This window comes from Capra hircus, chromosome 5 (genome assembly GCF_001704415.2).
Source record: "Capra hircus breed San Clemente chromosome 5, ASM170441v1, whole genome shotgun sequence".
Taxonomy (NCBI): Eukaryota; Metazoa; Chordata; class Mammalia; order Artiodactyla; family Bovidae; genus Capra; species Capra hircus.
This window is the reverse complement of record NC_030812.1, coordinates 99,631,374-99,652,599: the sequence shown is the minus strand read 5'-3', so window position 1 is coordinate 99,652,599 and position 21,226 is coordinate 99,631,374. Positions and strand designations below refer to the sequence as shown.

Genomic DNA, 21,226 nt, shown 5'->3' with positions numbered 1-21,226 from the left:
TACGCATGGCTTTGTAAGAAACTGCCAGACTGTCTTCCAAAGAGACTACCTCATTTTGCAGACAGTAAAGAATCTGCCTGCATTACAGGCAGATTGACCTGGGTTCGAGCCCTGGGTCAGGAAGATCCCCTGTAGAAGGGAATGGCAATCTGCTCCAATATTCTTGCCCAGAGAATTTCATGGACAGAGGAGCCTGGTGGGCTACAGTCCATGGGATCTCAAAAGAGTCAGACGTGACTTAGTGACTAAACAACAACCACCAAAATGCAATTTGCAAGTTGAGTTCAGACCACTGTTATGTCAGTGAATAGACATGATCACTATCCCGAAATGCGTGCAGGGGAGTGTTAAAGTGCACGTCTAACAAAGATGTTTATAAGAATGCTAATTGTAAGCTGCTTTGAGAAGTGTTATAGCAACGAATAGAAGTGACCCACGTTCTATAATGCATGTAGTTATGTGGGCTTTTCCCATAACATTCCTTAGTTATTCTTTTAACGTCTGTGTGGGTCATTCATGATAACTCCTTTCATAACTTCTTTTTCACTTCTAATTTTGGTAATTTATGCCTTCTCTCATTCTTTTCTTCATTAACTGGCTAGGAGATTATCAATTTTGTTGATTTTAAAAATAATTTTGTTGATATTTTTAAAGAAAAAACTTTTGGTTTCCTTGTCTTTATTGTTTTGCTGTTTTCAATTTCATTAATTTCTACTCTCACTTTTATTATTTATTTTTCTTCTACTTACTTTGGATTTAATTTTCTGTTTTTATAGTTGTCTAAGGTGGAAGCTTAAGTTACTGATTTTAGGTCTTTCGTCTTTTCTGATATAGGGCTTCAGTGGTATAAAATTTTCCTCTAAGCATTTCCTTTGCTGTAGCCCATAAATTTTGATACATTTCATTTCATGTAATTAAAATTTAAAAAACTGGGGGGAATTCCCTGGTGATTCAGTGGTTAGGATTCGGCTCTTCCACTGCTGTAGGCCCAGTTTGATCCCTGGTGCGGGAATTAAAACCCTGAAAGCCCTGTAGCATGGCTAAAAAAAAAAATTATTCTCTGACTCTTGTGTCTTTTAGAGGTGTGTTGTTTAATCTCCAAGTATTTTGGGATTTTCCATTTGTTCTTTTATTACTGACTTTTAGTTTAATACCATTGTGGGCTGAGAGCAGACACTGTATAATTCCTATTATTTTAAATTTGTTAAAGTGTATTTTATGCACCAGAATGTGACATATCTTGGTAGTATTCTATGTGAGTTGGGGACAAATGTATATTTTGTCATTTTGGATAAAATATTCTATGAATGTCAATCAGATCCAATGCTGATTGACAGTGCATCTTTTAAAATGAGAGTTTTTATTTTTGCTGGATATATACCCAGGAGTGGAATTACTGGATCATATGGTTCTACTCTTAGTTTTTTAGAGAAGTCCATACTGTTTTTCATAGTGGCTGTACCAATTTACATTTCACCAACCATGTATGGAGTTCCCTTTTCTCCACATTTGAGGAGAATATTCTTTTTCTGGATGATGAAATGATTTCATCCTTGGGTTTATGTTTCTTCATCGCTGAGGGGAACTGAAAACAGATGGTGACATTTTATAATCACTTCTCCCATTATGACTTGTTGCATCCCAAACTAATTGGGTGGGGGGAGAATTTTGTGGGTTTTTAATCTTAGTCTCAATGTCTATTTTCATTATTATTGATAACTATCCTGTTACTTAAAAAGTCCTGCTGAGTTGGGACTTCCCTGGTGGTCCAGTGGTTAAGACTCTGAGCTCCCAGTGAGGAGGTATGGCTTTAATTCTTGGTCTGGGAGTAAAGATCCCACATGCTGCGTGGCACAGTCAGAAAAACAAACAAACAAATTCTGCTGAGTTCAAAAGTCATACATCCATGGTAGTTTTGATTTTTGTTTCTTGTATTTGTGGTTGCTCAATTGAGACTGTGGAGATATATGTAATGTTAACAGAAAACTCTACATTCTGGAAAGAGTATGTGAGGAAGGATCCCTAAGCCCTTGAGTAATAACAAGATATTAATAAAGCTCACCCTTGATGTTATACCACTTCAAGCTCCTCCTTACTTAATCAAGGAGATTGTAATATATTAATAAATGTTCTTCAGTCTTGGTCTTGATGTAATAAGAATGTTTTATCACATTTACAGATACATTCCAGTCTCTTCCACTTTGCATTATATTCCTAAACAATGTCCATGGTTCTTTATGTAATTTATTATATTAACCCTTATTATCTAAGTCATATCTATTCAATCAGACTTTTGCTCACTTCCTAGGATACTATTAAACACATGGGTTAAGTCTTACATAAAACTCAGTGTAAAAATTGGCTTGTTGTTTAGTTGCTAAATGATGTCTGACTCTTTTGCAACCCCATGAACTGTAGCCTACCAGGCTCCTCTGCCCATGGGATTTCCCAGGCTAGAATACTGGAGTGGGTTGCCATTTCCTTTTCAAGGGATCTGCCTTACCCAGGATTATACCCAAGTCTTCTGCATTGGCAGGCAGATTCTTTACCACTCGGCCACAAGGAAAGCCCCCCTAAATTGGCTAAGGACTACTGAATTAATTATCTCTTACAAATAATTTTTTTAAAGATTCCTACTCTGTTCTGAGTAGGAATCAGAGAGAAACTTTCTGTCAGAAAGTGAACAATTGATGTGAGTATTCTTGTTGAAGTTCTCATGAAGAGTTTAGGCTAGGTTTCTCAGTTTCTCTTTCATTTTACCCACTATTTAAAAATCACTGGAATCTATAGTCCAAACCGCGACTTCTTCTTTCAAGGTGCCCTTTATATTGGATGTCTCTTAGTCACATCAGAGTGTTCAGCAGTTCATCTCTGAGCTCTGACTTCTTTGAATGAAGCCAGAGCTCTGGGTAACATCTTCAGAGAGAGAGAGAAAGAGGCTCTTGGACCTCCTGAGCACAGGGAGCTCACAGAATGGTGCGGGAAGGTAAGTATTCCTTTCCTCCATTCAAGAAAGGAAGGTATAAGCGTGTGATGAAATGATGAGTCATCTGGAAAGAAGAGGTAGACAACAGACAAATGGATGGGAAAGCCATTGGACCACATTGTGGAGTCATGGGAGACTCAAAGAATGATTCCTCAGAGGCCAGACTCACTTGAAAGTGTAACAAACCACATGACACAGAGGTTTATGAGAAGTAAGAGACAGAGAAGATATTTTGAGAAAGATGGGGAAATCAACAGATGATTATAGTATTAAGAAGAAAGAAGAAGGAAACGGAAATTACCTTTGGCTGAGAATGAGTTTTGCCTGGATTGTTTAAGACCTGAGAGCTGCTGCTAAGTTGCTTTAGTCACGTCCGACTCTTTGTGACCCCATGGACGGTAGCCCACCAGACTCCTCTGTCCATGGAGTTTCCCAGGCAAGAATACTCAAGTGGGCTGCCATTTTTTCTCCAGGGGATCTTCGTGACCCAAGGATTGGACCCGTGTCTCATATCTCCTGCATTGGCAGGCGGGTTCTTCACCACTAGCTCCACCTTTGAGAGCCACTACCTGGTTATTTAATCTTGAGGGTGTTTCTAAGCTCTCTCTATTTTAAAAAAGATACTTATTTACTTACTTGGCTGTGTTAGGTCTTAGTTGAGGCATGTGGGTTCAGTTGCCCCACAGCATGTGGGATCTTATCTCTGTGACCAGAGGTGGAACCTGTGTCTCCTGCATTGCAAGGCGGATCCTTAGCCACTGGATCGCCAGGGGAGTTCCCTAAGTTCTCTTCTTATTTAAGTCTTTTAATTACTCTGAGATTCTTCATCTGATGTCTTCATTGCTCTAAGCTTCTTTAGGGTCTCTTGCTTCCTGGAACTCCTGGTAACTACATCTGTCTTGCTGACTTGACAGGGAATGCAGAATCCTGCTTCCGGGTGAGGCTCTGGTGTATTGCGGTACTTGGCTTAGCCCTCCTCAGTGCATGCTTCATTGTGAGCTGTGTGGGTAAGTTGATCATTGAGGGGCTATGTCCCTTGATCCCTTCCCCATCAAGTTCAGTGTAGACCCTCTAGGCAGTGATCCTCAACCTTTTTGGCACCAGGTGCCCACTTTGTGGAAGACAATTTTCCCACAAACTAGGGGTTAGGATGGGGAATGGTTTCAGGATGATTCAAACACATTACACTTATTGTGAGCTTTATTTCTGTTATTATTATTATATCAGCTCCACCTCAGATCATCAGGCATTAGATCCCAGAGGTTGGGGACCCCTTCCCTAGAATATGTTCTCCTTCATGCATTAATATGTTAGCTCTTACTTGGAATGCCATGCTTTTTCTTCATTTTCCTCTCCCCTCCTCCTCCCTTTTCTCTGCTTCCTCCTTGTTTTGATAACTGGTTCTTCTTCCAGGCTTATTTTGCCTGGTTTTACTAGCATTTACCCAATCACGACTTCACCTAGATTGTATGTTGCTTGTCGCCATCCTCGAGGACTCCATCTTCACTCCTGGGTTCACTGTGATCACCTGTCATAAAGCCCTCTAGTGAGAGGACAGCCATAACTGCCTTTATGATCATAATACTTTAGATTAGGGTCTTTGGTTTTCATGTGGGAGTCTTTCCCACTAGGAAAGGAAAAAGTTTTCAAGTGGAATATTGGAACTAGAAGAGAATAAAGTATTTCTTTCCTGTTCCCTTTGCTTCCAGTTAAATAGTTCAAGTTCATTTTGTGAGAAGTCTTAAAGGCCTTTTTGCTCTTTAACCCACAGTTTAGTTCTCTATTCACTGACAAGGTGGTTAAAAATAGTTATTGAATAATCCAAGGGAGTGAAACTGACTTCCTATGTCAAATGGGCCATATTTGAAGCTCCTTCTGACATGGAAATCAATCTTATAGTCTTCATTAAAGCACAAAGAATTATCACCAGGATTAGAATTTGCTTTACTTTACAGGGTCAAGTGCAAGAGAGAAAGGGGTTTAAGGGTAGTTATGTCAGTAATCAAGAGGAAGCAGGTATTCAGAACTCCGAGACATAGGCTAAGAGAGACGTAGTAACGTTCGACAGAACAGGGTTTCAGTAACAGAAGGACGAGAAGGATATGAGTGAAGAATCAAATCAGGACCTGAAAGAGAACAGGTCTTACTCAATGTGCACACCCTGAACATAAAAGTTTCTATTCATTTGAGACTTAAAATGACTCTAAAAGTTTAAAGCCTCCCCTTGGTTGTTATTTATCCTCTATGTTTAAGTGTAGCTACCAGCAGTCAGTATTTTAAAAAAATACTGGAATAAACTGCAAACTCACTTCAGGATTATTAACATGAAGGAGAGCTACCATAAGACCCTGCAACCCCACTCCTGGGTATATATCTGGAGCAAAACATGATCCAAAGGATTCATGTACCCCAATGTTCATCGCAGCATTGTTTACAATAGCTAAGACATGGAACAACCTAGATGTCCATCAACAGGTGAATGAATAAAAAAGATGTGGTACATGTATACAATGGAATATTACTCAGCCATTAAAAAATGAAATAATGCCACTTGCAGGAAGATGGATAGACCGAGATATTGTCATAGGAGTGAAGTAAATCAGACAGAAAAGGAGAAGTATCATATGACATCTCTTATATATGGAATCTAAAAAAAAAAAAAAGATACAAATGAACTTACTTGCAAAACAGAAAAGACTCACAGACTTAGAGAATGAACTTATAGTTGCTGGGTCAGGGGGTGGGGAAAGTATGGAGGAAAGAGATAGTTAGGGGGTTATGGATGGACATGTACATACTGCTATATTTAAAATGGATAACCAGCAAGGAACCTACTGTATAGAACATGGAACTCTGCTCAATGTTATGTGGCAACCTCGATGGGAGGGCAGTCTGGGGGAGAATGGATACATGTATATGTACGGCTGAGTCCCTTTACTGTCCACATGAAACTATCACAACATTGTCAATTGGCTATACACCAATATAAAATAAAGAGTTAAAAAAATTTGAAGAGAAGCAGATAGCCAGTGAATGAACAGTGTCTATTGATTATTGTGATCATCACAGCTCTAGGTGATTAACTGGTATAGAAAACAGAATCTCAGCTACTGAGAACATACTGTATAATAGCACAAGGAACGCTATTTAATGCTCAGGGCTGACTTGAATGGGAAGAAAGGCCAAAAGGGAGAGGATATATGTAGATGTATGGCTCATTCACTTTGCTGGACAGTAGACTAATACAATATTGTAAAGCAAACATACTTTTATAAAAGTTAATGAAAAAAAAAAAAAAAGAGAACAGAATTTCTGCCCTAGAACATAAGTAAAAGTAAGTAAAGTCACTCAGTTGTGTCCGACTCTGTGTGACCCCGTGGACTGCAGCCCACCAGGCTCCTCCGTCCATGGGATTCTCTGGTCAAGAATACTGGAGTGGGTTGCCATTTCCTTCTCCAGGGGATCTTCCCAACCCAGGGATCGAACCCGGGTCTCCCACTTTGGAGGCAGACGCTTTAACCTCTGAGCCACCAGGGAAGCCCTAGAACATAAAGCTTAAATTTTAATGGGGGAAAGAGTGAAAAATAAGTGTGTAGGCATAAAAACAAACATGATAATGCATATAAGCAAACATTAAACAATTTTTTTTCAGTTGGAGTATAAATGGCAACCTACTCCAGTATTCTTGCCTGGAGAATTCCATGGACAGAGGAGCCTGGTGGGCTATAGTCCAGGGGGTCTCAAAGAGTCAGACATGACTGAGTGACTAACACACAACACATAATTGCGTTAGTTTCTGCTGTGCAACAGTGTGAATCAGCCATATGGATACATATATCCTCTCACTCTTATGCCTCTCTTCCACGCCCCCATCCCACCCCTCCAGGTCATCACAGAGCACCCAGCTGAGCTCCCCGTGCTATATGGCAGCTTCTCACTAGCTATTCATTTTACACGTGGTAGTGTGGTAAGTCAATGCTACTCTCTCAACTCGTCCTACCCTCCCCTTCTCACCCTGTGTGCACAAGTCATTCTCTACGTCCAGGTCTCTGTTCCTGCCCTGCAAATATGTTCCTCAGTACATTTTCCCTAGATTCCATATACAATCAGTATGGTCTTTATTGAGCTGGCTTAGAAAGAAGAGAGTGGCGACAGTTGCAGGTAAGCCAGCGTGGCACAGATTTAGAGCATAAGGCTCAATAGTGAAAGAATGGAAGGATACTAATCCTTCTTCTCCTTTTACAGTGACTTATTATTTTACATATGGCAACACTGGCAAAAGGCTGTCTGAACTTCACACACATCATTCAAATCTAACCTGCTTCAGTGAAGGGACAAGGGTGACAGGTAAGGTGTTGCAATGTTTAACTAGACTACCCCTTTTCTCAGAGAGAGGTCAGGGTTGAGCTCAAGATTGGTTTATTCTATTAAAAAAAAAAAATAAATTTGCCGCAGGCTTCCCTGGTTGCTCAGATGGTAAAGAATCTGGTGAAATGTGGGAGACCTGGGTTCGATCCCTGGGTTGGGAAAGATCCCCTGGAAGAGAGCATGGCAACCCATTCCAGTATTCTTGCCTGGAGAATCCCCATGGACAGAGGCTTCTGGTGGGCTATAGTCCATGGGGTTGCAAGGAGTCGGCCATGACTGAGCGATTAAGCACAGCACAGCATGCAAATTTGCTGCCTGGATATAATTAATGTATATCTAAACTTCATTCTTCATATCAGGTTCTAGACTTGCCTTCAAAAAATGCCTCCTCCAGCCTTGTTGACCTCAATATGTGCTACCAACATACCCTCGTAATTTGCTGAAGCCCACCCTGGAAATTATTCCTAACGGTTCTTATTTCACATTACCCTCACCCTCTACCAAATGGATAAAATCTTTTTGATATCTAAAATGCCCAATTAATAATGCCCATATCGAGGCTCGGGAGTTCAGTGGTTAAAAAGTCCACCCGCCAAGCAGTAGATGTGGGTTTGATCCGTGATCTGGGAAGATCTCACATGCTGTGAAGCAACTAAGCTCCTGCACTACAACTATTGAGCCTGTGCTCTAGAGCTCAGGAGTGGCAACTGCTGAGCCCACATGCCACAACTACTGAAGCCTGTGTGCCCTGGAGCCTGCGCTTGGCAACAGGAGAAGCCACTGCAATGAGAGGCATATGCACTGCAGATAGAGAGTAGCCTCCGCTCGTCACAACTAGAGAAAAGCCCACACACAGCGAGAAAAGACCCAGCACAGCCAAAGATAAATGAATAAAAATAATGCCCATATCCATTCCAAGAATCAGCTTTATTACGGTTAACTTGGAGCTCAGAACATGGCTCAGGATAGCGTTACCACGTCCTTTCCAGATCCCTGGACAGTGATACCGTAGAAATGAATATTGATTCCACAAGAGTCTTAGGCAGGCAAAGCTTTTTTTAAAGTAGACAGCTTGTACACAAGAGGGAAGGCAGGGAGAAAAATGCCAGCTCCCCAAGTAATAGGGGGTGAGTTGCTTTTATAACAATAAGGAGAGTTTGTCCCATGATCACTGATAATTTCCAACAATTGTCAAACATTAAAAAAAAAATTTTAGCATTTTGGCTGTGCTGATTATTCATTGAGGCACATAGGCTCTAAACAGCACAGGCTCTGTGGTTTCAGCAGCACATAGTTACCAAGAATCTGCCTGTAATGCAGGAGACACTGGAGACACGGTTCGATCCCTGGGGCGGGGGGCGGGGATGGTGGTGGTGGTGGGGGGAAGATCCCCTGGAGGAGGAAATGGCAACCCACTCGAATATTCTTGCCTGAAAATCCCAAGGACAGAGGAATGTGGGGTCATCAGTCCATGGGGTCGCAGGAGTTAGGCACAAATGAGCGGCTAAGCACAGCACATGTGGGATCTTAGTTTCCTAATGAGGGGTTAAACCCAAATCCCCTGCATTGTAAGGAGAATTCTTAACCACTGGCCCACCAGGAAAGTCCATCAAACTTTTAAAATCAGTGGCAGATGGGTCCATGATGGCTGTCGGGAACAGAAAGAGCTTGTGTGAAGGAAAAGGAATGCATGACGATTTTCTGCAAGAAAGGACAGAAACAGATAAGGTTAAAATATTTAGTTGAGCTTCTTGTGGCAACTAGGTATACTCGTTAGCACAGCAGAGATAACGTCAATCTTTTATTCCTGCAAGTGTGTTTTTGTTTTGCTGCTTTTTTTCAACCCTGTCTCTGGGACTCAAGCTCCTATTTAGCTTCCAAGGGCTGTTTTGTGCAAGGCTGTTCCCTGGTCCTTTCAAAATGGCTATATTGCTGTCTTCCTGTCTCAGTGAGACTGCCCCTACTCTAAACAACAACCCTGGTAACTTAGCGTATGGAGAATTGAAAGTAAGTGAAAGTGTTAGTTGCTCAGTCGTGTACTGTAGCCCACCAGGCTTCTCTGTCCATGGGATTCTCCAGGCAAGAATACTGGAGTGGGTAGCCATTCCTTTCTCCAGGGGATCTTCCTGACCCAGGGGTCAAACAAACCCAGGTCTCCCAATCACATTGCAGGTGGATTCTTTACCAGCTGAAAATCTTTACCATCTGAGCCACAGAGAGAATTGGTTGAGTTCAATTCAGAATCAACACTGGTCTGACTCACAAAAGCCCAAGAAAGGCAAAGTGCATGTTTGCAGTGGTCATTATGACTTGACTCCTTCCAAGTAATGAGACCCAAATAGACATTAGACTCCTGCTATTTCAGGAACTAAATATTTCCTCCTCTGCTTTTATGCAGAAACTTATGAAAGGTAACAAGAAGGCAGAGGTTTCTTTGTATTTCTGTGAGATGTTGAGAATTCCCCCATTTTTTGGGTATTTGGCAAGAATGTAGTGCATGGGGGTGTTGAGGAGTAATTTTCCTCACTCTCCCTGACCTATGGTATTGTTGTCACACTGAGTTTTATTTTTTGTCAAACAGCTGTAGAGCTGGCCCTTCTGGGGTGGAAAACATAAGTCTATCAGGATTGTCTTCCTCCTGACTTCTGGAGACACTCCAACAATAACTACTGAAGTTTTAAAGACTACTTTTCTGGAAGCCTTTGTCTTCAGAATACTCTGAATTGAACAAAACAGATGGATATTAATTAAATTAACTCCACATTCATCTGACATAAGAGACTTCAAATTCACTCTCTAAATCTATCCAACTTAATGTTATGGCCACTCAGGATGATCAACACAACCAATTTAAGTTACAGATAAGCTTATGGGATGAAATTATGTTGTGTAATACCATATCATCAAATAAAAATGCCCAATTTTTAAACAATAACTTTTCAAATTATTACAACAGTGAAAAGGAAAAATGAAAGTTCAAACACAAGATTACCATTTGATTGAAGTTAAAACCTAATTGAAATCCATATTGTATCTTTCCCATTTTTTCCCCCACCCAGTCCTGGTGTTGAAATGTTCAGAGGCATGGGTAAAGTCAGAGTTTTTTCAGTGGACCTGTGTTCTGCCTAGGCCTGTCCTCTTTTTTCTTTTCTTTTTTTAAAAAGACTTATTTATTTTATTTTTCGACGGTGGTGGGTCTTCGTTGCTGCATGTGGGCTTTCTCTAGTTGCATTGCGTGGTCTCCTCACTGCAGTGGCTTCTTTTGCTGTGCAGCGCAGTCTCTTGGCGTGCAGGCTTCAGTATTAATAGTTGCAGCACACAGGCTCAGTAGTTGCGGCACATAAACTTAGCGGTTCCACAGCACGTGCAGTCTTCCTGGACCAGGGATCAGACTGGTGTCCTTTCCATTGCAAGGCAGTCCTAACGACTGGACCACCAGGGAAGCCCGACCTGTCACATTTAAACTGTTCTGCTTGCCAAGCCCCTAAAAGTATTTTGAAAAGCAGTTATTATATCTAGAGGGGTAATAGATTCATATTCTGTGGAACACTGGGCTTTAAGTGTAATGAATTTCTTGCGTTCAAAACATCACAAATGTATTTTAAATATTGATGTTACTACTAATAAAACAAAATCCTATTGGAAGTTAGATGAATGGGACTTGAAAAATGCAATCAGACAGTATCTACTTGGTTAACATTATCACTAGAATGGGAGAGAATTCAACATCAATTCTACTCCTGTTTTTCACTTTAGCAACACAAACTTTAGATAAGCCTTACTTAACCTAAATAAGTAGATAGGCATAGAATGTGCTTTGTTAGGATGTCAGTCAATTTTTTGCAAATTTTCAGAGTTATTTGCCAGAAATCATACAGTGTTCTAGTACCAAAAATTATTTGTGGTGGTCTGCTGAGAATTTGATTAGGTTATTTTTCAATGCTGTTGGGTGTTAAGAATAATAAATGGAATAATTTGCAAAGTCTTGCTATTTTTCAGTCAGTAGTCATTTGCTTTCTCAATTTCTGGAGTACACCAAAAATGTTTAAGAAGTCTTATCAAATGACTATTAATTACATGGCAACCCACTCCAGTACTCTTGCCTGGAAAATCCCATGGATGGAGCAGCCTGGTGGGCTGCAGTCCATGGGGTCGCGAAGAGTCGGACACGACTGAGCGACTTCACTATCACTTTTCACTTTTATGCATTGGAGAAGGAAATGGCAACCCACTCCAGCATTCTTGCCTGGAGAATCCCAGGGAGGGCGGAGCCTGGTGGGCTGCCATCTATGGGGTTGCACAGAGTCAGACACGACTGAAGTGACCTAGCAGCAGCAGTTCAATACTTACAAAGCATTTTGATCAATCCATTATTCTCAGAACAGTTAGGGAACTGAAGTATATTAAAATCAACATGCCGTTTTGACAAATTCTTCTACTCATCACATTTTTCAGTATTTTTGTCAACCTTGGAACTGGAGATTTGTATTTAACATGTGAAAAATGTTTGCAATGTATAATTAATTGGCAAAACCAATCCCTACTATCAAAACAGTCAGTCAAATTAGACTTAAAATTAAAATAATCTGTTAAGGCACATTTTGAGAAGTCTTATGAAAAGGCAATTTTTAATAATGATCAGAATATATAATTAAGATAGATTTCTAAAGGGGGCCAATATTAAAATGATATTCATGTAGTCTATTTTATTCACTTTATAATATTATAAAATGAATTGTAAGCCTTTAAATGTTTCCTCATTACTTAATATGTAATAATTTGGCCATAATTAAAAAAACACAAATAGAATAGAGCTACATATAACACCATGGATGAATTTTAGCATTGTGGAATGAGGAATTAAGCCCAAGAAGACTACATATAATACCTTTAAGAAAGTTCAAAACCCAACAAAGTTATATTATTTAGATATACATATACATGGGCTCAAATTTTATATATATATATATATATACATATAAAAGACATCAGTGGATAGTTTTACAGTTAGTTGCAGATATTTTAATCTAAGGAGAGTGACAAACTGGTGCTTTGAAGGAGAAAGGGGAGAACTATTTGTTTATAGTCTTAAGTGCTTGATACTGTGTAAAAGTTAGTACTAGGTAATATTTATGAGCAATTATTACCTCTTAAGAATTCTTTAAAGTGCTTTGTATATATTATGTGATTAACTCTCACCTTGAGTTTGGTATTGTTATTTCCATTTTAAGGATTAAAAAAATGAGGTGCAAGGAGGTTATGGAATTTGCTCAAGGACATATATAATAAATGGTAGAGACAGAATTCTAATGATAAATAATTATAATTCCCACAATCATCCTGAGAATAATTACCATTATTAAAATGTTAAAAATTTGAGGCTCTGTGGCTTGCCCAAGATTATTAAGCAGAACTAGAATTCCAGACTCACTTATGTTGATCATTAGAAACTCTGAAAGAATTTGGTGCTTCTAATGTATAAAGAATATGAACAATAGGAAAAAAAATATTGATAGTGACTTTTTTTGGCAAAAAAAAAAATCCAGACAAATTTTGCGGGCAAACCTTAGTAAATATTGAGGGCTTACCTTAGTAAATATTGAGGGCTTAATGTTAAATAATGTTTATTTACAAGCAATTCTATGGCATCAAATTATATAATTAAGGGAACTGAAAGAAAATACATGAATTAAGAAACCTATCTTTGAAAAAGGACTACAGATCATCAGAATTTTATATGTATAGAACATGCCCCTTTAAGCTTATTAGTCTCATCTTAGACTTACCCTTTCCTTTCATGCAACGCAGAAAAGATTTGGGGGTGTTGCCCAGGTACCTGGAAGCCGTTCGGTTCCAGCTGCTACTTTATTTCTTCTGAAGAGAATTTCTGGGCTAAGAGTGAGCAGAACTGCATTGGGATGGGAGCTCACTTGGTGGTGATCAACACAGAAACAGAGCAGGTACTTTGGTTTTCTTTATTTTTCATTAAAATTTTTAAAAAACTGAGGAAAGAGAATAACAAAACGTACCACCTTAACTCTTTTTAAGTGTACAGTTTAGTAGTGCTAATTATATTCACATTATTGTATTTGTAATGTCTTATCGTTGTTCAGTCGCTCAGTCATGTCTCACTTTTTGCGACCCCATGGACTGCAGCACGCCAGGCTTCCCTGTCTTTCACCATCTCCTGGAGCTTGCTCAAACTCATGTCCATTGAGTCAGTGATGCCATCCAACCATCTCATCCTCTGTCATCCCCTTCTCCTCCAGCCTTCGATCTTTCCCAGCACCAGAGTCCTTTCTTAGAAGAGTCAGCTCTTCGCATCAGGTGGCCAAAGTATCAGAGCTAATGTCTTATGGAAAAACCCAAATGAACTTTTTGACTAACTCAATAACAAGATTTAACAACTTTTTCATCTTGCCAAACTGAACTCTATCCCCAGTGGACAGTGACAACCCATTTCCCCCTCCCTCCAGTCCCTGGAAACCACCCTTTTAATTTCTGTATTTATGAGTTTGACAATTAATACTTATAGATACCTCATCATATAGTATTTTGTATTTTTGTGACTGCCTTATTTCACTTAGTATAATATCTTCAAAATTTATCCATTTTGTAGCATGTGACAGGATTTTCCTCCTTTGTAAGTCTGAATATATTCCACTCTATGTATAAAACATGTATCACTTATCCATTCACATGTTTATGGACGTTTGGGATGCTCCATCACCTGGCTCTCCTGAACAATGCTGCAATAAACACAGATGATCTTTGAAATTTTGCTTTCAATTATCTGCATATATATTTGGGAGTGGGATTGCTGGGTCATATAGTAATCTTAATTTGAATTTTCGAGGAACCACTCTTCTGTTTTATATAGTGGCTACACTATTTATAGTCCCACAAAGAGTACACAAAGGTTCCAATTTCTCCATTTTATTGACAACACATTATTTTCTTTGTCTTTATTCCAGTAGCGGCCATCCTAATGGGAGTGAAATTATATTTTATCGTGACTTGATTTCCTTTTCTTTAATGATTAGCAGTATCAAGCGTCTTTTCATATATTTGTTGATCATTGCATGCCTTCTTTGGAGAAATGTGTATTCAAGTACTCTCCCTATTGTAAAAATTGAGATGTCTGTGAGGTTTTTTGTTGAGCTATAGGAGTTTTATATATTCTAGATATCAATTCCTTATCAGATATATGGTTTTTGAATATTTTCCCCCATTTCACAGGTTGCCTTTACACTCTGTTGATTATCTCCTTTGAGGCTTATAAGTTTTAGAGTTTGATGTAGTTGTTAGTTTATTTTTTCTTTGTTGCCTGTGATTTTGGTGTCATAGCTAAAAAATTGCCAAATCCTGTGTCATAGAACATTTCTGTTGTGTTTTCTTTCACAATTTTTATAGTTATGGGTCTTATATTTAGGTCTTCCATTTTGAATTCTTTTTTTTAATGCAGTATAAGGTAATGGTCCAAATTCATTTTTTGCTACCCCTGCTCCGTTTTAGCTTCATTTGTGTGGAATATCTTTTTCCATTTGCTCACTTTCAGTCTGTGTGTGTCCTTAAGACTGAAGTGAGTCTCACTGGAGTTTCTTTTTTAATCCAGTTAACTACTCTATGGTCTATTGCTTCTTGTAGATAATCTCTGTAATTTTAATTATCATCTCATCTGTGGGTTACCAATCCGGGTGTATGGATCTTGACTCCTCTGTGTCTCTGACCCATCTACCAGTCACTTTGTTGTTAAGTTGTAGACGATCTTTCAACTAGCCTGCAGGTCATTCTCATTGCCAGTTGCTTTATAAATAGTTGTAATCCTGGTGTGCTGTGAAAGGAGGGAACTCGGGATCTTTCTACTCTCCATCTTGGCTCCTCTTGGTCAAAACTAATAATAATTTCAGAAATTAATCACACACTGGAGTTAAAATTTAGTTAGAACCTCTTTATGTTTAACTTTTGCAAGTACTGAAATCTATTTCCTAGAGAAGTACTGCTTAGGAAAGTAGACAAACAAATTTGAATTTTGATGACCCAAATGTAATTTTACTGATAAACAATGATAAATAAGATGACACACACATTTGTAAAATTTATTAAACATTTAAAGCACAGAAACTGATCTGTACATTGAAAAAGAATTGTCTCTTGGTGAAGAGACAATAAGAATTGTCTCTTGGTGACGAATAAATCGTCTGAGATGGGAACTCACAGAACAGAGCTTTCTTCCTCTGGGATAGTGCTGGTGTTTTTAGCCGTCACTCTTGTTCAGTGTGCTGTCGTGACACTGTTCCTCACACCTGCATTTTCTTTTCTCCAGAGCTAGAGATAACCCTTACTTGATCCAACCTGGAAATTTCAGCCTGTGACTCTTTTTCTTCACATAGGATTTCATTATCCAGCAGCTGAATAAAACATTTTCGTATTTTCTGGGACTCTCAGACCCACAAGGGAATGGCAACTGGCAATGGATTGATCAGACTCCTTACAAGGAAAATGTCAGGTGAGTGCAGACTCAGATGAATGAATCCTAGTGTCTTGTTTACACAAAGAAAATTAGAGAAATTTTGTTAGCAGCAACTATTAATGCTAATACTAATGGCTATAACTTTGAAAACAAGAGTCTAGCAATCATTAAGTTCTTACTAAGTGCGTGCATTATCTTACCTAAATTTCATAAAAACTTCTTTTTCAGAGCTCATTTTACTGATAAGAGATAGAATAAATTGCCCAAGTTCAATAAATTAGTAAGATGAGAAAGTAGTCTCAACTCTATTTAAGTCCAAAGATGGTGCTCTTAACTGTTACTTTTGCTGCTCCCAAACAATTCAGTTAAGTATTTCTCCAATTAATAAGACTTAAATGTCTGAAGCAGTATTATGTTCAAATTCTAATAGGAAAACTATATAATAATACTATTTGTTTGTGGCTTTAAAAAACCCTGAATTTAATTATACATTATTATACAACCTTGTGAGCTATTTGGGGGACTTGTGGTGATTCCTATCTTTGTAGATGAAGAATTTAATTACTTCCTTAAAGTCAAATGAGTCAGCAGCAGTACCAGGTCTTTTAATTTAAAAAATAATGTCCTGTCCCTTCTGTCTCACCCTACCACAGATTGCATCCCAGATTTAAGCATTCTGATACTCACTTTGTGTAGCTCCATGAGAACAGAGAGATTTAGGAATATGATAAGAGTGCATAAACGAGAGAGGTCAGGATAAGTGCTCTGTATAGGAGAGGAAGTGAAGATCAGATTTTAAAACACTAAATCTTGCCTTGTTTCATAAAAACTTATTTTCCAGGAGAATTTTAGATTAGCAAGAGCGAAAGTATGTGTCTGCACATGTGGTTTTATTTTTAAGACTTTTTTTTTGATGTGGACCATTTTTAAAGTCTTTATTGAATTTGTTACAATACTGCTTATGTTTTGGTCTTTTGGTCTCAAGGCATGTGGGATCTTAGCTTCTTGACCAGGGATCGAACCTGTGCCCTCTACACTGGGAGGCAAAGTATTAACCACTGAACCATTAGGGAAGCCACCTGCATGTGAGGTTTTTAAGGATGGCTATATGAAGAAAAGGAGTCATCACTAAGATGTTTCTTCATCCTGAACCCCAATTTTTTCAACCCTAACCCTAAGTACTTTCTAATCAATCACTCAGCATTCACTGAAGTGTTTTTACCCTTTGTTTCTCCTTAGATTTTGGCACCAAAATGAACCCAACTTTTCTGCAGAGGAATGTGCCTCAGTTGTTTTCTGGGATGGGAGAGGATGGGGCTGGAATGATGTTTTCTGTGATTCTAAAAGGAAATCAATATGTGAGATGAAGAAGATTTACCTATGAGTGGAACTTTGTTCACTAACATCTTTAAAATTTAGACCCATTGTAAAATTATAATTTCCTTTTGTAACTTATGATAATTCTCATCATATCAGGTCACGGGGATATTCCAATGCCTTTCTCTCTTCAGTTCGTCCTCTTCTATTGACCTCTTTTCCACTAATCTTAGGATGAACTTTCCTTAATTTTCTTTTTTGTTTAGTTTGTTATTCATTCTTTTCTTCTCTTTTTTCATACTTCTTTTCAACATTTGTTGTTCCAGATATTGTACTATTTTGTCTATTAAAAGGCTTTGTTGTTGTTTAGTTGCTAAATTGTGTCTGGCTCTTTTGTGACCCCATTGACTGTAGGCTGCCAGGCTCCTTTATCCATGGGATTTCCCAGGCAAGGATACAGAGTGGGTTGCCATTTCCTTCTCCAGGGGATCTTCCAGATCTAGGATTGAACCCATATCTTTTGCACTGGCAGGCAGATTCTTTATGAACTTGTGTTTATCAAAACCCTTTATAGTGTTTTTAAATTAAAAATTTTTGAAAACTGAGCTGGGAGAAGATATTTCAATTACTTTTAAGGAGCACAGTATTAATACCAAGAACCTTAAACAACTGTCATGAAATAATTAGAAAGGCAAAAATTGGGAAAAATAAGTGAAAAGCACTTCATGGAAGAGGAAGTACATAACCTAATAAGCTGTATGTTTAGAGATGCTCAGCTTTACTCATAACTTGAGAACAGCAAGTCAAGATCATAGTAATATAATATTTCATACCCATTTTAATGGCAAAAATGAATAAATAGGTAATACCACGTGTTGGAGATCTAGATAAATGAGATCTCTTACACTTTACTGATTTGAATTTATATTGGTAAAACCACATTGGGAAGTACATATATCTACATTTTTCATTTATAAACATCATCCAACAAATGCTGTATTAAGAGAAATCTAGGGTCTATGAAATGTGGTTATTAAAATGAAGAGTTGTTCATGGGGATAACTTTAATCAATGTGTGCCTGCTTAGTCACAAAATCATGTCTGACGTGTGACTCCATGGACTGTAGCCCACCAGGTTCCACTGTCCAGGGGATTTTCCAGGCAAGAATACTGGATGAGTTGCCATTGCCTTCTCTAGGGGGTCTTCTGACCCAGGGATCAAACCCACGTCTCTTACATTGGCAGACAAGTTCGTTACCTCTGAGCCACCAACTTTAATCAGTATGCTTGCATTGTTTAGGCACATATATGGTAAAAGTGAAAACAAATCAAGGGTTTGATAATCAAAGCTCAATATAATGGTGACATTTGCATGGTAGGCAGGAGGCAGGATTGGCAGGAGCACATAGACATGTTATAAAGTTCTAGCTTTTATATTGGCTAATGATATTCATATAATAAACATCAAACACAACAAAAGAAAACAAGAATGTCAAGAGGCTAGTATACTAGAAATCTCAAATTATAATTAAAATTTTTTGTGTACCCAAAGTTTAAATATGAAAAATGATTGGAGACTAAATTAATGAGGATTGGGGATTCTTTGTTTCTTTTCTTTTCTTTTTTTTTTTTTTTAGTAAATACAGTGTGATATATTTATAAATGAGAATAACAACAATAAAAACCATGAACAGTATTTCAGAAGTTGAAAACAGTGACACTAGCAGCACTCAATACACAGCATTTTACTTTTCTTCACATTTGGAACTTTTTTTTTTTTAAATTATATAAAGATGAGAATATAGTATACTGCTAAGTCACTTCAGTCGTGTCTGACTCTGTGTAACCCCATAGACGGCAGCCCACCAAGCTCCCCTGTCCCCAGGATTCTCCAGGCAAGAACACTGGAGTGGGTTGCCATTTCCTTCTCCAATGCATGAAAGTGAAAAGTGAAAGTGAAGTTGCTCAGTTGTGTCTGACTCTTAGCAACCCCATGGACTGCAGTCCACCAGACTCCATCCATGGGATTTTCCAGGCAAGAGTACTGGAGTAGGGTGCCATTGCCTTTTCTGGAATATAGTATATAGTATGTTAATACTAGTATATAGTATATTAATTAATGTATAGTATATTGTTATTTTAATTAATAGTGTATCAATTAGTATTTTATTAATAACATGCCAATTAATTAGTATTTTAATTAATATAAAGTGTGTTAATACTTTAATAAATGACAAAAAGATGAGACAAACATGTGCATTTAGAGAACTGCATGTCAGTCCTGCCAGATCCCTGTGGAGGGAATTCCCAGCACGACATCATTCGAATGCGAGGACACAGAGCAGTCCTTGTTTAGATGCACACGTTCATCCAGCTTGTCCAGCACGGTCAGCATTCCGTTTCTTGCTGGTTTCTTTCTACCATGAAAGTTCATGTCCAGTTGTCTGCTTCTTAATGCAGACACGCACCTTCCTCATCCACTGGCCATTGAAGGAGGATTAAGGCCAAGCAGGTGGCTGTGATAAATTCAACCCATTCTTCTGGGGACAGGGGGTAGTTTCCTGGTGGCCCTCTTCCTTCATCATATCTGGAATTGGATGAGCTTCCATAACCTCATCTCTTTTTCACATCTTGCTGAAGTAGAGTTCTGAAAAACAAACCCACAAACTCAGCTATTCTGCAGAAGAAACCTGTGATAAAAGATAATGTTCATTGGGATTGACTCTTGCTGTCCAACACTTGCCCATTTGAGATGTCCATTGCCTATTCAAAGCAGTGGTGGGGCCTGGCCCCTTTCAGCTTCTATATCTCTCTGAGTTGGCGATTCTTGAATGATGTCCTTGAGGTCAAGGTCATACTGCAGTAACGGTGATCCCAGGGTCTGCAGCATCCAGAGAGTTTTGCCTCCATGCCAACCTCATCACGATTTTCTCTTCTTTTTGAAGTCTTTATTGAATTTTTAATGATATTGTTTGTTTTATGTTTTGACTTTTTGACTATGGGAACTTTGCATCCTGAACAGGGATCAAACCTGCACTTCCTGCATTGGAAGGGACCACCAAGGAAGTCCCATCACAATTTTCTTTTCACCCTTAAAGGTCTGGTGGCTGGACACAGGAATACTCAGTCTAGCCGCAACTGCATCTGGAAATTCACAACTTATGACCTTTATTATCAATAGAAATTGATTCTATTGATAGAATATCCTTTGTAATAAACTAGGAATCTAGAAAGTAAGAGGCTTCCCGGGTGGCTCAGCGGTAAAGGATCTGCCTACCAATCCAGGAGACGCAGGAGACTTGAGTTGGATTCCAGGAAGGCCCTCTGGAGGAAGAAATGGCAACCCACTCCAGTATTTTCCATTCTCCGAAGCAATGGTAGCTATGATGAACGAGGTGGGAGTGGATACTGAGGGCTGAGGGACTGGATCTAACATAGTTGGAATACAGCATTCTTTAAATACGTTGTAAGGTTTGCTGTAAGCATTTCTATCTGTAAGTGGGAAGACCCATAGTTTTTACGTGTGTGTGTGTGCTCTGTGAGTTTGAAATCAGTTTATGTCTACTTTGTAGAATGAGTCAGAATGCTCTTCTTCCTTTTCGATTTTCTGAACCATTTGATTAAATTTACCTGTATTATAGTGTCTTTGCATGTTTGGAATGTTGTAACAAAACATTGAACACTGGGTAGCTTATAAACGACAGAAAATGTATTTCTTAAAGTTCTGAAGCTGGGAAGCCTAAGTCAAGGCATCAGCATTATCATGTGTTGGTGACATCCCTCATCCTGTCTCTTCCCAGGATGGAAGGGAAAGTCTAGGGGTTTCCTGGAACTTCTTTTATAAGGCACGAGTCCCATTCTTTTTTTTTTTAATGAGTCCCATTCTCGATGGCCCCATCCTCATGACCTAAGCACCCCCCAAAGGCCCCACCACCTAATACCACCATCTTTGGACATTAGGATTTCAACACGTAAATTTTTGAGGGACACAAACATTCAGACCATAGCATATAGGCGTATATATACTTCTTAGAAATTTGGTTAAATTTGCCCATGAAGTTCTCAGAACTCTTGTCTATTTA

The 21,226-nt window shown here is 38.7% G+C and overlaps 1 protein-coding gene and 1 pseudogene across 2 annotated transcripts; one reads left to right on the top strand and one right to left on the bottom strand.

Moving 5' to 3' along the window:
- CLEC6A (C-type lectin domain family 6 member A) lies at positions 2,794-17,522 on the top strand. 2 transcript variants are annotated; one of them, XM_005680902.3, is made up of 6 exons: positions 2,798-2,986; positions 3,901-3,993; positions 7,232-7,333; positions 13,163-13,314; positions 15,748-15,863; positions 17,067-17,522. In XM_005680902.3, exons 1-6 carry the CDS (start codon positions 2,974-2,976, stop codon positions 17,209-17,211), a joined length of 621 nt encoding a protein of 206 aa, XP_005680959.2. In that variant the 5' UTR covers positions 2,798-2,973; the 3' UTR covers positions 17,212-17,522. The 2 variants fall into 2 exon arrangements, with proteins under 2 accessions (XP_017903993.1, XP_005680959.2); XM_018048504.1 differs by lacking the exon at positions 7,232-7,333 and having other exon boundaries at positions 2,794-2,986.
- LOC106502137 lies at positions 19,420-19,904 on the bottom strand (annotated as a pseudogene).

What these genes read in the sequence shown, in the direction of transcription:
- CLEC6A (XM_005680902.3), top strand. An exon ending in CTTCATTGTGAGCTGTGTGG is followed by an intron (nt 3,994 to 7,231) that starts GTAAGTTGATCA and finishes CTCCTTTTACAG; the next exon opens with TGACTTATTATTTTACATAT. An exon ending in TCAACACAGAAACAGAGCAG is followed by an intron (nt 13,315 to 15,747) that starts GTACTTTGGTTT and finishes TTCTTCACATAG; the next exon opens with GATTTCATTATCCAGCAGCT.